Source organism: Carcharhinus amblyrhynchos, chromosome 3 (assembly GCF_965287045.1).
Source record: "Carcharhinus amblyrhynchos chromosome 3, sCarAmb.v2.hapA, whole genome shotgun sequence".
Taxonomy (NCBI): Eukaryota; Metazoa; Chordata; class Chondrichthyes; order Carcharhiniformes; family Carcharhinidae; genus Carcharhinus; species Carcharhinus amblyrhynchos.
In genome coordinates, this window is record NC_137326.1 from 29,684,201 (window position 1) to 29,698,014 (window position 13,814).

Sequence of the window (13,814 nt, forward strand, 5' to 3'; positions counted from 1 at the left end):
ATGGTAATTATGGGTGAGTTTCAACATTTCTCAAGAAATTTACTCTATGGCAAGTTAGCAGAGAATTCTAACTCCATTAATCAAGCTATTTTGGAGATGACTGAGGAATAAAGTAAAACGAACCCGGATAACTTCAAAGATGTCAATAAATTTAATACTATAGTTTTAAGTTCAAGTTTATTTATTAGTGTCACAAGTCGGCTTACAGTAACACTGCAATGAAGCTACTGTGGAAGTCGCTACACACTGGCACCTGTTTGGGTACACAGAGGGAGAATTTAGCACGGCCAATGCATCTAACCAGCACGTCTTTTAGACCATGGAAAGGAAGGAAGGAAACCCATGCAGACATGGGGACAACATGCAGTCCCATGTTCCTGGTGGCACACCATCCACCAGGTATGCAGTATATACACTTGCAACTCGGCCAACATTGTCTACCTGATACACTGCAGGAAAGGATGTCCCGAGGCATGGTACATTGGGGGAACCATGAAGACGCTATGACAATGGATAAATGAACATCGCTCGACAATCACCAGGCAAAACTGTTCTCTTCCTGGTGGGGAACACTTCAGTGGTCACAGGCATTCGGCCTCTGATCTTCGGGTAAGCATTCTCCAAGGTGGCCTTCACGACAAATGACAATGCAGAGTCGCTGAACAGAGACTGATAACCAAGTTCTGCACACGAGGACAGCCTCAACCATGATCTTGGGTTCATGTCACACTATCTGTAACCCCCACAACTTGCCTAGGCTTGCAAAATCTCATTAACTGTTCTGGCTGGAGACAATACACGTCTCTTTAACCTGTGCTTAAACCTCTCTTCATTGTCTGTACCTTTAAGACTTGATTACCTGTAGAGACTCACATTCCAACCATTATCTTGTAAATTTAGTTTGTATCTTTATATGCCCTGTTTGTGAACACAACTCCCACCCACCTGATGAGAGGGCAGCGCTCTGAAAGCTTGTGGCTTTTGCTACCAAATAAACCTGTTAGATTTTAATCTGCTGTTGTGAGACTTCTGACTGTGTCCACCCCAGTCCAATGCCAGCAACTTCACATCATGACTGTCATCATTCCCATGATGAAGATAGCCTGGATCTCAGAAACAGGTAAGTTAGATTGGGAAGGGTTTGGACACCTGGGGGTGGGGGAGGTGTGACACAAAGTGGGTGGGAAAGCAGGTTTTGGAGGTCAGTTGTGGAGGCACAAATAGGGGTACAATGTAAAGAGGCGGGGGGGGGGCTGCCTCCTTGGATGCATGTAGGACGATCCCCACCCCCAAAAGGATGGACCCCTCTTACCTCCCACCTTTCATTAATTAGCAGTCTAAGGGGTTTGATGGACTTAAAGGTGGGCAGGCTAATCGGCACCTTCCCCTGTTTAATGAGAACCAGGTCAGGGATGACCCACCCATCGTATTTTATGTGCCCCACCCCCCAAAAGCATGCCTTTTTTTGGGAGGGGGGGGTGTATAAAACTCAGCCCGTACTATTAAAAGTTCAGTGTTACTAAGCAAAACAACTCATTAAAAAGGGAATCACCTTGAATGACCTAACTGTTGCTATAGCAACAGGTAATAACAGCAAGCTCTTATGATCTCAAATGAATCAGTGATGAGAGATAATGATGGAAAATCCTAGTCTGGATTTATGCCTGTGGTGGAGGAAGAGTCTGTTTATTGAACAAAAGATTGCATTTCAAACACCTTTATGATAACGTACTGAAACTAATTGCGTTTTCTACCAGAGTCCTTCATTATGCAACACGGAAAGCCAACAAGATAAACAACACCAGCTTATTGAGTGATCAGAACTGACTCATTGGTAAACCAGAAATTACCAAATTCCAAGAACCTTTCAATGATCTTTAAGTGAACCATGTCCCAAATACAAAAATGTTGAATTCCTGATTTTGTTTTACAAATCTGGTGAAGCTTCCTCATTTCAGTTTACTGGGAAAACACTGCTTCATTCATTGAAGAACGAATATAATGTGATTAATCGTTCAGTTGCCCACTTTAAAGCCACAAACGTTACACACACAGGCTCTTTCTATAATTCCTGATTGTTTTTATAACCGGTAGCTGCACCTATTTTTATTATTTCAGTGCAGTAAACACAATCAGGCTGAAGACAGATGTGGTGACACTCCGCCGAGAATTTGCAGATGCAGTTTGCCTAATTAAATAAACCAGTCATCAGGTAGAAAGTCTCTCCCACCACTTACCTCGGCTCAGTCATCTTTCTGGTCTCCTCCCTCTATGGGTTCAGTCCCAAATTGTGGCCATGCCCTCCCATACTTTGCTCAAACTGCAATTCACTACCTCAATGAGCCTTGGGCTATTGGCACTTCCTGATTGTCCTCAAGTCTCAAGGAATGCAAAATTAATCTCTCAGAAGAAAATAGGAAAATAGAGCTTGTAGCTCACACCTTCTAGTCATTGCAATGGTGATATCTGACACTCCTGCATCCTGGGAGTTATTTTGATGCCATTAATTTTAAGCTTAGAGTCACAAGTAGGCTTACATTAACACTGTAATGAAGCTACTGTGAAAATCCCCTCATCACCACACTCCGGTGCCTGTTTGTGTACACTGAGGGAGAATTTAACATGGCCAATGCACCTAACCAGCACCTCTTTTGGATTGTGGGAGGAAACCAGAGTACCCAGTGGAAACCGATGGAGACACGGTGAGAATGTGCAGACTCCATATAAACAGTGACCCAAGCCAGAGTTGAACCCAGGCTCCTGGCACTGTGAGGCAGCAGTGCTAACTTTGTCATTTAATAACTTCTGTCCTGCACAGTATCACAGGCCTCCACTTTCCTACCCCACCCCATTCCTTCGTCTCTTGCTTATGAAGTGTTCAATTTTGAATGTCTCCCGGTTCTGTTGAAAGATCATGGCCTCATCAACTTCCATCCAACCTGCTCCACCAGCGTGCAGGCTTGACAGACACAAAAGGCCAAATGTGGCAATCTGCAGAGTGTGACTCAGGAGCTGGTATGTGACCTGGCGATGTTAATGCAGACTGAGGTGGAGCACAGCAACGTTTGGTGCTGGGAATGTTTTCCAAAAGCAAAAATGTACCAGATAATATAGCTGTATCGTATTCAAAATTCACCAGAAATAATGAACTTCTTTTAAAAACGTAGTTTCTCTCCAAACTTCTCAGTCTTGCTACCTTTCCCCGACTTCAATAACTGCCCCTTCAATCATGCAGAGGACCAATCGTCCTAATTCTTTCATTACTGCTGCTTTGCTTTATTATTAATGTATTGTGTAATATTTCAGGACCCTACTCCTTCATGCATTGTACCATGTAAAGAGGAAGGTACGCATGAATGTGTAGGAGTCCCAAATATCTATGGTGTCCAGGGCCTCAAGAATTCCTAATATAGCTTTGAATCTTTTACAGGTCTCCATATTGACTCAGATCAGTGTAATATTTAAAACCAGTAGGTAAGAAGAATGAGGGGCGATCTTATAGAAACATATAAGATTCTGAAGGGAATAGATAAGATAGCGATAGGGAGGTCATTTCCACTGGTGGGTGAAACTATAACTAGGGGGTTATAGCCTCAAAATAAGGGGGAGCAGATTTAGGACTGAGTTGAGGAGAAACTTCTTCAGCCAAAGGGTTGCGAATTAATGGAATTCCCAGCCCAGTGGAGCAGTAGAGGCAACCTTGTTGAATGATTTTAAGGCAAACATAGATTTTGGAACAGTAAAGGAATTAAGGGTTATGATGAGTGGGCAGGTAAGTGGAGCTGAGTCCATGAAAAGATCAGCAGTGATCTTACTGAATCTGGAACAGGCTCGATGGGCCAAATGGCCTACTCCTAGTTTTTATGTTCTCATGTCAATGTCACATGATTGGAATCTCCAGGAATACATCTAACCAGCGATAGCAAGCCTGTTAAGCCTGTATATTGGTTGAATTTGGAGGGGAGGGACAATTAATAGTAGCGGAACTCAACCTTATCCATACATGCAGACAGGTACTTTCAGTAGGCATCAGTAGATAGAATCAGATGCATAAATGAAAGCTTATTTTCCTACTTCCCCCTGCCTAACCATTTTAGTCAATAAATGCATTTAAGGAAATACTAGATTTAGTTCTAGACCTATGCCAAATTAGCCAATATGTAAAACAATGGGATTACATTCAGCATCAGCAGCCCCAGGCTAATATGGTTATCAGTTCAAAGACAATGACTTTCCTGTACAAGGGTTAATGCCTCTATCGCTTCTCATTTTTGTTTTTAAAGAAAGTTGGGTCCTAACCATGGATTGAAATTGCCTCCATTTGTCACTAGCTGTGGCAGCTTTTCTCTTCCATCATCCTTGAACTTGTGTGCATCGATGACTCACACGCTCCCCACCCAATAATAAAAGCAGGGTAAAACCAAAAGCAGCATTTTCATTGTAAGCAGGCAGCTTGAAACATGGCGAGGAAGCTTTATTTCAGATATTTGCTGCATGATGTTTGTTCAAACCCTCTGGAGAAAATTCTCTGTCAATCTAAGAATTACCTTCAATGCTTACTTTGTTTTGTTCCATGTCTATTAAAGTTATTGAGCTCTAAAGATTCAAAGAGGAGATTGAAATTGTTTAAGTTGGATTGCCATTTTTTTGATTCAGATATTCTGAAAATTTAAAATTCCACTTATTGGCATCTTTCATTTGTAAGCAAGATCCTGTGTCAATCAGGTCAACACAACAGTGTACCAATCATAATTTTGTTACAAATTTTAGGTGTTTCCTTCTATTTACCAGTGATCAATATTTTTGTGTGTGGATGAGTACATTTTCTTATACATGGAGTGATTCACTCAATTTTAATAATGCAGAAGCAAGCTTTTGCGTATTTAAAAACGACAAAAGATAATTTTCTTTCTCACACACTTGACCCTGGAGATTAAATGAAAATGTGATATCTCGCTCACTCAACTCAAACAAACCATTAAACAAACACAATTAGATACAGACAAAGTTAAAACTTGTGTTATAAAATGGAATTTAACTCAAGCCTTGATTTCTTCACGGGCCTGATGTTTCTTAGTTGAGTTGATCTATCGGTTGGAGCAAAGGTGCCAAACAATTAAAAATTTCTCAGTAGCTGCAAAAGTTTCTGATGATCTATTTGGATGTAGCTTTCTCAGGTGAACTTAAATGTGGAACTTCCTGTCAGCATTCTGCAGAGACGCTTCTCCCCAGGACATCCTGGCCCACTCCTCCAACACACCCAACATCTCACCCATGTCCACAGCACCTTCCCGTGCAGTCGTAGAAGGCACAACACCTGTCCCTTTACCTCCTCCACCATCCCAAGGCCTAAACACTCCTTTCAAGTGAAGCAGCACTTCACATGCACCTCCTTCAATCTGGTCTATTGTATTCGCTGCTCGTAATGCAGTCTACTCTACATCAGGGAGACCAAACACAGGCCGGGTGACCGCTTTTCAGAACACCTTTGGTCCATCCGCAAGTAGGCCCCAGACCTTCCTGCTGCTTGCCACTTCAACACCGCCACCCTGCTCTCCTGTTCCCATGTACATCCTTTGACTTTTGCAATGTTTTAGTGTGAAGTTGTCATCGTTGGACTGGGATAGGCAGAGTTAAAGTGCAACAGGTTTATGTGGTAGCACAAGCTTTTGGAGTGTTGCCCACTCACCTGATTAAGTGAGACTGCTTCCTATGCAATATTCTAGCGAACCCCAATGCAAACTGGAGGAATAGCATCTCATCTTCCAATTGGGCACTTTGCAACTTCCCGGACTGAACACTGAGTTCAACGAATTCGGAGCATGAACTCTCTCCTCCATTTTCACTCCAATTCCATTTATTTTATCTCATCCTATTCATCCATTTCATCACCTGTCTTTCTCACCTCCATTTTTCCACTTTCCAATCTAGCTGCCCCCCCCTCCCCCAGGGCAACTGCCACATTCCTCAGACAGTCCCTTAGTTTGTCCTCTGTTCTGCCATTCACACATTTTGATCATTTAGTGGAGACTGTTAGCATCTTTCTCAGCCTTATTCATTCTCATTTTGTTTGTTCACTTTACAGCACCCATCCCCCCCGCCGCTCTCATAGTACAAATCTTGATTGATTCTCTTAGCTCTGACAATGAGTCATCCAGACTCGAAACATTGGCTCTATTCTCTCTCCACAAATGCCATCAGACTTGCTGAGATTTTCCAGCAGTTTCTGTTTTTGTTGTGGTAGAGGAGAAATGGCAGGTAATTACTTGGCTGTTTATTCTACTCTAATAGTCTCATGGCTTTTTGCAGGATTCTCTCTCTGATGGAATTTTGTTTGAATGTCTAAGGCATCTTCTAGCAGAGAGTAAAGATAGCCACTGCAACATGTGACCTCACAGGAAGTGTCAAGTCATGGTCCAAATAAGGTATTTTGATGATTCCATCAAGAGTCTGGATTCTTCTCCTACCTGTGGTTTGAGTCAGTCTTTGCCTGTTGTGTTCAAATAGGCAAATCCGCATTTTTACAATGAAGGTATCGAAAGGCCTCACTGATTTCCTGACCTAATCATCACGGAGTCACAGTTAGAGGTATCTTTGTCCTCTCGAGAGATGAGACAATTCAATCCACAAAAACATCTGACAGTCCACGGAACCTATCTTGACATTCAGTCTTTTTAAAACGTAGGTCTATAAAAACTATTTGGGGGGTGGGGGGTGATTCTCTAAGCAACGCAGCAGGCCAGGAGACTCAAGCAAGGGCCATTTCACAGACTTCCCGCTGGGCACCACACTCTCAACGCGTCTCCGGCAGCTCAATTTCCAGTGCTGTCAGCTCTGTCCTTGATTCAATCTTCAGGAACATACTGGTTCCACCAGTGTCAGCTGACTTGGTTATTAACACAAGGGTTCACTTTAGAGCCAACAGGTTATGGGTTCAAGCCCTGGTGATTTTTGCAAATGCAGATAAAACATTGACATGAAAAGATTTAAGTTCAATGTAAAAAGATCCTAGGGCACTATTTGAAGATCAACACACGAGAGGTTTCATAAATTATGTAGCTATACATATACTTATAAAAGTCCTTTAAAATAAAGGAAGGTGGCACAGTGGTTAGTATTGCTGTCTCAGTGCCAGGGACCTAGGTTCGATTCCCGGCTTGGGTCTCTGTCTGAGCGGAGTCTGCACATTCTCCCCGTGTCTGCGTAGGTTTCCTCCAGGTATTCCGGTTTCTTCTCCGTCTGAAAGGCATGCTGGTTTCGTACATTGACCAGAACAGGCGCTGGAGTGTGGCGACTAGGGGAATTTCACAGTAACTTCACGCATAATGTTAGTGTAAGCCTTACTTGTGACTAATAAATAAACTTTACTTTTACGAGTTCTTTATGAAAGTTTTCACCTGAAATTGCAGAGTTGAGGGAACATAATCCAAGGGAATTTACTGCTATACTCTAGCCTGGTCGCAGATACCAGCAAACTATACAAAAATGAGTCAGTGTTTGTACTGGACCTTGAGGGATGGTTTTGAAAGTCATTACAAATCTCATGAAGCAAAAAGAAAATTAAATTTTACCAATGTGAGAACAATGGCTCAATTTCCCATAGTAAACCTCGGAATAAAACCAGGGAAAATGATTTTTTTTGGAGGGGCTGGAGTGCATGTCAGTAGAATGGGAAATCAGGCATAATAACCTGTGTATTTACATTTATAATATTGTACAAGGAGAAAGCCAGTGAAATCCATCAAACAGTCCAAATGATTCCACACTTCCATCCCCTAAATAATTCTGGTCCCTTATGTAATTTAGAAGGAACTATTTGACCATGCAATGTTACATTTTAATATTCTATATGTTGGTGGACAAGTATTTCAGAGGCCTGAACTAATAATCAAGTGAGTTCCAATCCCACCATGGCAGTTTGAAAATTTAAACTCAGTTAAAAAAACTAATATCAGTAAAAGTAAACAAGCTAAATCTAGAGGCACAAACCCAGCATCCATTCCAACCCAAAGTTCAACCTCTGAAAGCCATAACCAGTCGAGTGTCACATTTTCCCACTTCCAAAAATGTTATTGCTTTTATAGCTACCATTCTCCATTGTTGCTGAGACCCTAAGCATCCTTAAGGGGAAGCAGAGGCATAGTGGTATTGTCACTGAACTAATAATCCAGAGACTCAGGGTACTGCTCTGGGGACCCGGGTTTGAATCCCACCACAGCAGATCGTGAAATCTGAATTCAATAAAAATCTGGAACTAAAAACCTAATGACGACCATGAAACCAATCTGGTTCACTGATGTTCTTTAGGGAAGGAAATCTTCCCTAAGATCATCCTTATCTGGTCTGGCCTACATGTGACACCAGCAACGTGGCTGACTGTCTCAAGCCCTCAGGGATGGGCAATAAATGCTGGCTCACCCAGCAACACGCACATCCCAAGAACGAACATTATAAAAATCCTTCTAGTCAGCCTCTCTACCATTTCAGCTACTTGAGTACTTCAAAGTTTCTGTCTTCCACTCTACAAAGTTCTACACACGAGCCCCACTATACCCAGTGGAATTACTTCAAGATCCATGTGCAGTGCTGAAGGCATTTTCCCTCCAACCATATATCCCTGCCCACAGTCTCTATCCTGCAACCATCCAACACAATGCACTGGCATCATTTCATCATCAATCCTTCTTGCTGCCCCCTCCATATCATTAGAAACTTCTACAATGCCTTCCATCTCTCTTCTTCCCCAACCTAGTGTAACTTCTTTCTTCTAGGCATGCATCCGGATTCTTTTCTTGTTAAGGACTTGGAAGACAATTTCTTTGACACAAGAAGCATCTACGCAAGAGTAAGTTGCTGTTGTACAAGAGAAAAAAAGGCATGCATCAGATTGCGCACCAGAAAGATTTTAAACCCAATTTATGCAGGCCAGGATGTAAAATTTTCTGAATGTAAAATATTTGGCAGCTTCATCACTAACTAAAGAGGTTTACTCCAATAATTAAAAATGTGCCTGGAAGAATTTTTAAGAAAAACAAATTCCAGCAACACAAAACTGTCAGTCCATGCAAGGGTTTCCCTGCCAATCCTCGGAAATGAGAGTTTACGCCCAGCTATTGTTTGGTAACAAAGTCTTGGCCAAAAGTTGATGTGTTATACAACTGACTTTTGCCAAGACCAATCTATCAGCTTTGCCTCCAGCCAGGCATATTACGTGGGGCTGTAATACAGATATCAAGAGTCTATTACTTAAAGAGACCCAATATTAGAACATTCAAGTAGCACATACCAATTCACATGATCCATTCACAATTTTGAAAAAAGGCACATACAAAGTTCTGAGAGGAAGAGAGAATTGACAGGAAAAAATGGTTTCCCTTGATGGAGAATTCTAGAACCAAGGATCATAGATTCAAGATAAGTGACAGTAGGTATAGAGGGAACATGAGGAAACGATTTTTTACTCAGAGGGTGTTGGATGCCTAGAAATCACTGCCTGAGTTGGTGGTGGAGGAAGAGACCCTTTACTGTTTTAAAAAGTACCTGGATCTGCACCTTATGTGCTGTAAGCTCCAGGGCTATAGGCCAGGTTCAGGAAGGTGGGATTAGAAAGGGCACCTGGGTGTCCTCAGGCTGGCATCTATGGATAAGATGGGCTGAATGGTTTCCTTCTGTGCTGTAAGCTATTCTATTTCCTTCTATTTTCTGAGGGTTACTTTTTAATCTATAATAATATGGTCTTTGTCTGGTCACACTTCCTGATTGGTTGGTGATCTGATTCGCTGAGTGAAGCCTGGCATACACATCTCACATACCAAACCCTATGCCCCCACTGCTTCCTGATGCCCCTTACTAGAGAAGGGAAGAAGCAACAGCATGGGGTGGGGGCAGCATAGGGAGGTGGGACAAATGCAAGGGGTGAAGAATTGAATGGAGGGAATAAGGGAGCAAGAGAGGAAGGATGAAAGCAGGAGACAGAGGCTGAGCAGCCTTGGAGATGTGGAATGTGGGGTAGGGTGGAATGGCAAGGAGGGATTGGGAGGAGGATAGCATAGGAAGAAGGGATGGGATGTAAATGATATGTGAGGGATGAAAAGAATAGGAATGGTATGAGAGGAATAACTTTGAAAAGATAGAATGGGAATTTACTGTTGCAATAAAGATAATTTTTGGATGCGTTTCCTCTGGGTGCTCCAGTTTCCTCCCACAGTCCAAAAACGTGCAGGTTAGGTTAATTGGCCATGCTAAAATTGCCCCTTAGTGTCCCAAAATGCGTAGGTTAGAGGGGTTAGCGGGTAGATATGGGGGTAGGGTGTGTGGGGGATTGTGGTCAGTACAGATTTGATGGGCCAAATGGCTTCTTTCTGCACTGTAGGGATTCTATGATTATTTGTTTCCAACTGAAACAGTTATCAATAGCTGAAGAAATACAGGATTTGAGTCATTGCGTACTATATTCATCCACTAAGCAGATTCAACTGAATAACATCAGTCTACTCAGCAGACAACCACCGTATCCATCACTCAGTGATTTTCATTTATACATATCAATTAATTCTCATTTTAAGAATGACACTCCATTTTTAAATTAAAGATCACTAATATAAATTGACAGGTTAATTCATTCCTCCTGTGCAATTCATTTTAACCATTCCAACTTGGGAAAATACTTCTGCTCTCTAAGCAGGTCCAACATTCCTTATGGTCAGGTTACCTTGCTTCCTAACACCTGGTACTGGGGTAGCATAACTTGAGGGTTACAACAATTAAAACTAGTGATGTCGGCAGTTTCTACCTTGTTCTTTATTGCAGAGGCCAATCGTGATAACAGATCATGATTATAGAATCTCTAAAGTACAGAAGGAAGCCATTCAGCCGCAGGGACAACAATTTCACCCAAACCGTATCCCCATAACCTCACGTATTTACCCTACTAATCACCCTTTCACTAAGGAAATTTAGTGTGGCCAATCAGCCTAACCTGCACATCTTTGGAGGTTGGGAGTAAACCAGAGCACCTGGTGAAAATCACACAGACATTGGTAGAATGTGCAAATTTCACACAGTCACCCAAGGTTGGAACTGAACCCAGATCCCTGGTGCTTTGATGCAGCAGTGCTAGCCACTGCACCTCCCCTTATTATTGTTAATACAATGTTTTATACAGCATTTTTAGCATCAAGTATCCTAAGGTACTTCATAGGAGCATTATCCAACAAACCTTGACTTTGAGCTACATAGGAGACATGAAGGTGGATAACTAGAAGTTTGGTCAGAGGGAAGTTTTGAGGAGTGTCTCATAGGAGAAAAGGAAGGTGGAGAGGTTTAGGGTGGGAATTCCAGAGCCTGGGGACATGGCAGCTGAAGATGTGACCACCAATGATGGGGCAATTAAAATCAGGGATATTCAAGAGGCCAGAACTGGAGAAGAGCAGAAATCTCAGATAACAGTAATAGGGAGGGGCCAGGGCTTGAGCAGGAGGAACAGAATTTTAAAACTAAAGTGCTGCTTAACACGGAGCCAGTGTAGGTCAGCAAGGATAAGCTTAAAAAGTGAAAATGACTGATGTGGGATTCAATAAGAACAGCAGAGATTTGGTTAAGTTTATAGGGAATAAGGATAGAAGAGGCTGCTAGGAGTGCTTTATTGGAACAAATATATAATTTCAGCAAATGAGGTAAAGCAGTGTCTCAGTATTATTACCCAAAGCAAGTGTGATTGAGATAAATTAACTTTAATGAACAGAATGCTTCTCTATCAGGAACTTTGAATATATTACAACCTTGATATATTTACTTGCACATTCTACCCTCCAAGCAAATTACAGTTTATTTCTCTCGGTGAGCGTCACTATTGACTTTCCTTTTCTTGAAGAAAGTGAGGCGTCAAAACAAACATCTGAAAGCCATCGCAGCAAACACTGGGATTACCGTAAGGAAAGAAAGAGAGTGTGTGTGTCCCCCGTATTTCAGGATGACAGACGGAGTACATGACCTCAGATTGAAAAGGAACATTTGGACAGTTTGCTGAAAGTTCCACTTTGAGATAAGTGCACACTGCTGGAGTCAATTACTTCCGAGCCGGAGTTTCCCAGTTCAAACTTATCTAACAGCGGGCAGATAACAATTCAGACCATTCTCCCGGCCCGGCTAGAATCAATCGTTAACTGGGAATACATTGAGATTCAAGAGTCTTCATACCCAATGTTAAAACGCTGCTGGCAATATGAACCCCAGCTGAAGGCAGTCAGTCCCCAGTCCCTCAGTCATATGATCCAGACTTTGGGAGTGCAGCTGAGCACCGCTTCGAAGGGCAATGACAGAAAGACATGGTTATAGGAGCAGCCCGCCCTACACCAGCAACAATCCAACTAGCTGTGTTTAAACAACATGTCACATTCAATCTTAACGGGTGGAACAATGTTGTGCGTTAAAGTTAACTGGCAGAAAGCAGACTCACTCAATTGCATTTTAGCAAATTTAACTGAGACTGAAATGATTGAAAAAACGATACCTGGTAACGTCATGTTTGGAGTTTACAGTTTGCATGTGATGTGTTACAGACAGGGATTTCTCAAAAGGCTTTGGAGAAAAACCAGCAGATTTCAGTAATCCGGAGGAGAATTTCAGCTCTTCCTGCACCTTCCTATGCAGTCCTGCAAGAAAACTTCCGACAAGAAATCAAACTTTTGATTCTTCTTCAACTCGAACTGACCGCCGAGCTTGGAGCAGCTTCCCCTCTGCCAAAGCTGGATGATAACCTGCGTCTCGGCACTGGCTGGACGCCTTGTCAATTCCCCTCCAGCTCCGCCCATTGCCTCTGACATTGACAGCCTCCTCCCAGGGGAATCTCCATTCAGACTGGCAAAGGCTGAAAACTCATCCAGCCCACAACCCAAAGGGTTGCAGCAGAGTGAATAATAGCGACTGAACTCTATACAGTCGCCACTTCCACATCTGCAAATTCATAACATGGTGATAGCATTCAGGGCTGGTGTATAGGGAATATTTTGTGGTTTCTTTTACATCAGTTCAGTTTACAGTACTGGATCATTGAATAGAATCATTCTATTCCTACAGTGCAGAAGGAGGTTAATCAAACCTGCACTGACAACAATCCCGCCCAGGCCTTATCCCCCTAACCCCACTATTTATCATGATAGTCCCCCTGACAGTAAGGGGCAATTTAGCATGGCCAATCAACCTAACCTAGTTTTAAAGTTAAAGTTTACTTATTAGTCACAAGTAAGGCTTACGTATACACTGCAATGAAGTTACTGTGAAAATTCCCCAGTTGCCACATTCTAGTGCCTGTCCAGGTCAATGCACCTAACTAGCACGTCTTTCAGACTGCACATCTTTGGACTGTGGGAGGAAATCAGAGCACCCGGAGGGAACCCACACATACATGGGGAGAACATGTAAACTCCACACAGTCACCCAAGGCCGGACTTGAATCCAGGTCACTGGCGCAGTGAGGCAGCAGTGCTAACCACTGCTCCACCATATACAATGATGCAAATATGAGCAGCACAAACTCTCACAGACATGCTTTATATCTGCAACTATCTTTCAAAAACAATTAAAATAGGCAAGAGTCGTGATGATATCATAACTGGCCCAGTCTTTCTTTTCTAACCTAGATTTGCCCTGCAGATGGTCTTTGGTCAGTTTATTGTAGCAGGTTCTGAGTGTTCTATTTCCTGTTATATTCTGTGAATAAATATGGGATCAGTGGCAGGATCACATCCTTGCATTTATAAACCACTGTCCATGTTGGTTTCTCTCGGATCCTCCCCGCTTCACTCTTCTGAACA

General features: G+C 42.5%; 1 protein-coding gene across 1 annotated transcript in view; it reads right to left on the bottom strand.

Annotated features, from left to right (window-relative positions):
• arhgef3 (Rho guanine nucleotide exchange factor (GEF) 3) overlaps positions 1-12,730 on the bottom strand; it is a 307,012-nt gene extending 294,282 nt beyond the window's left edge. The window contains exon 1 of the mRNA XM_080182718.1: positions 12,512-12,730. Within this exon, the coding sequence (XP_080038844.1) occupies positions 12,512-12,546 (35 nt within the window). The 5' untranslated portion in view covers positions 12,547-12,730. The remainder of the gene's footprint in view (positions 1-12,511) is intronic.
• Positions 12,731-13,814: the final 1,084 nt, after the last annotated feature.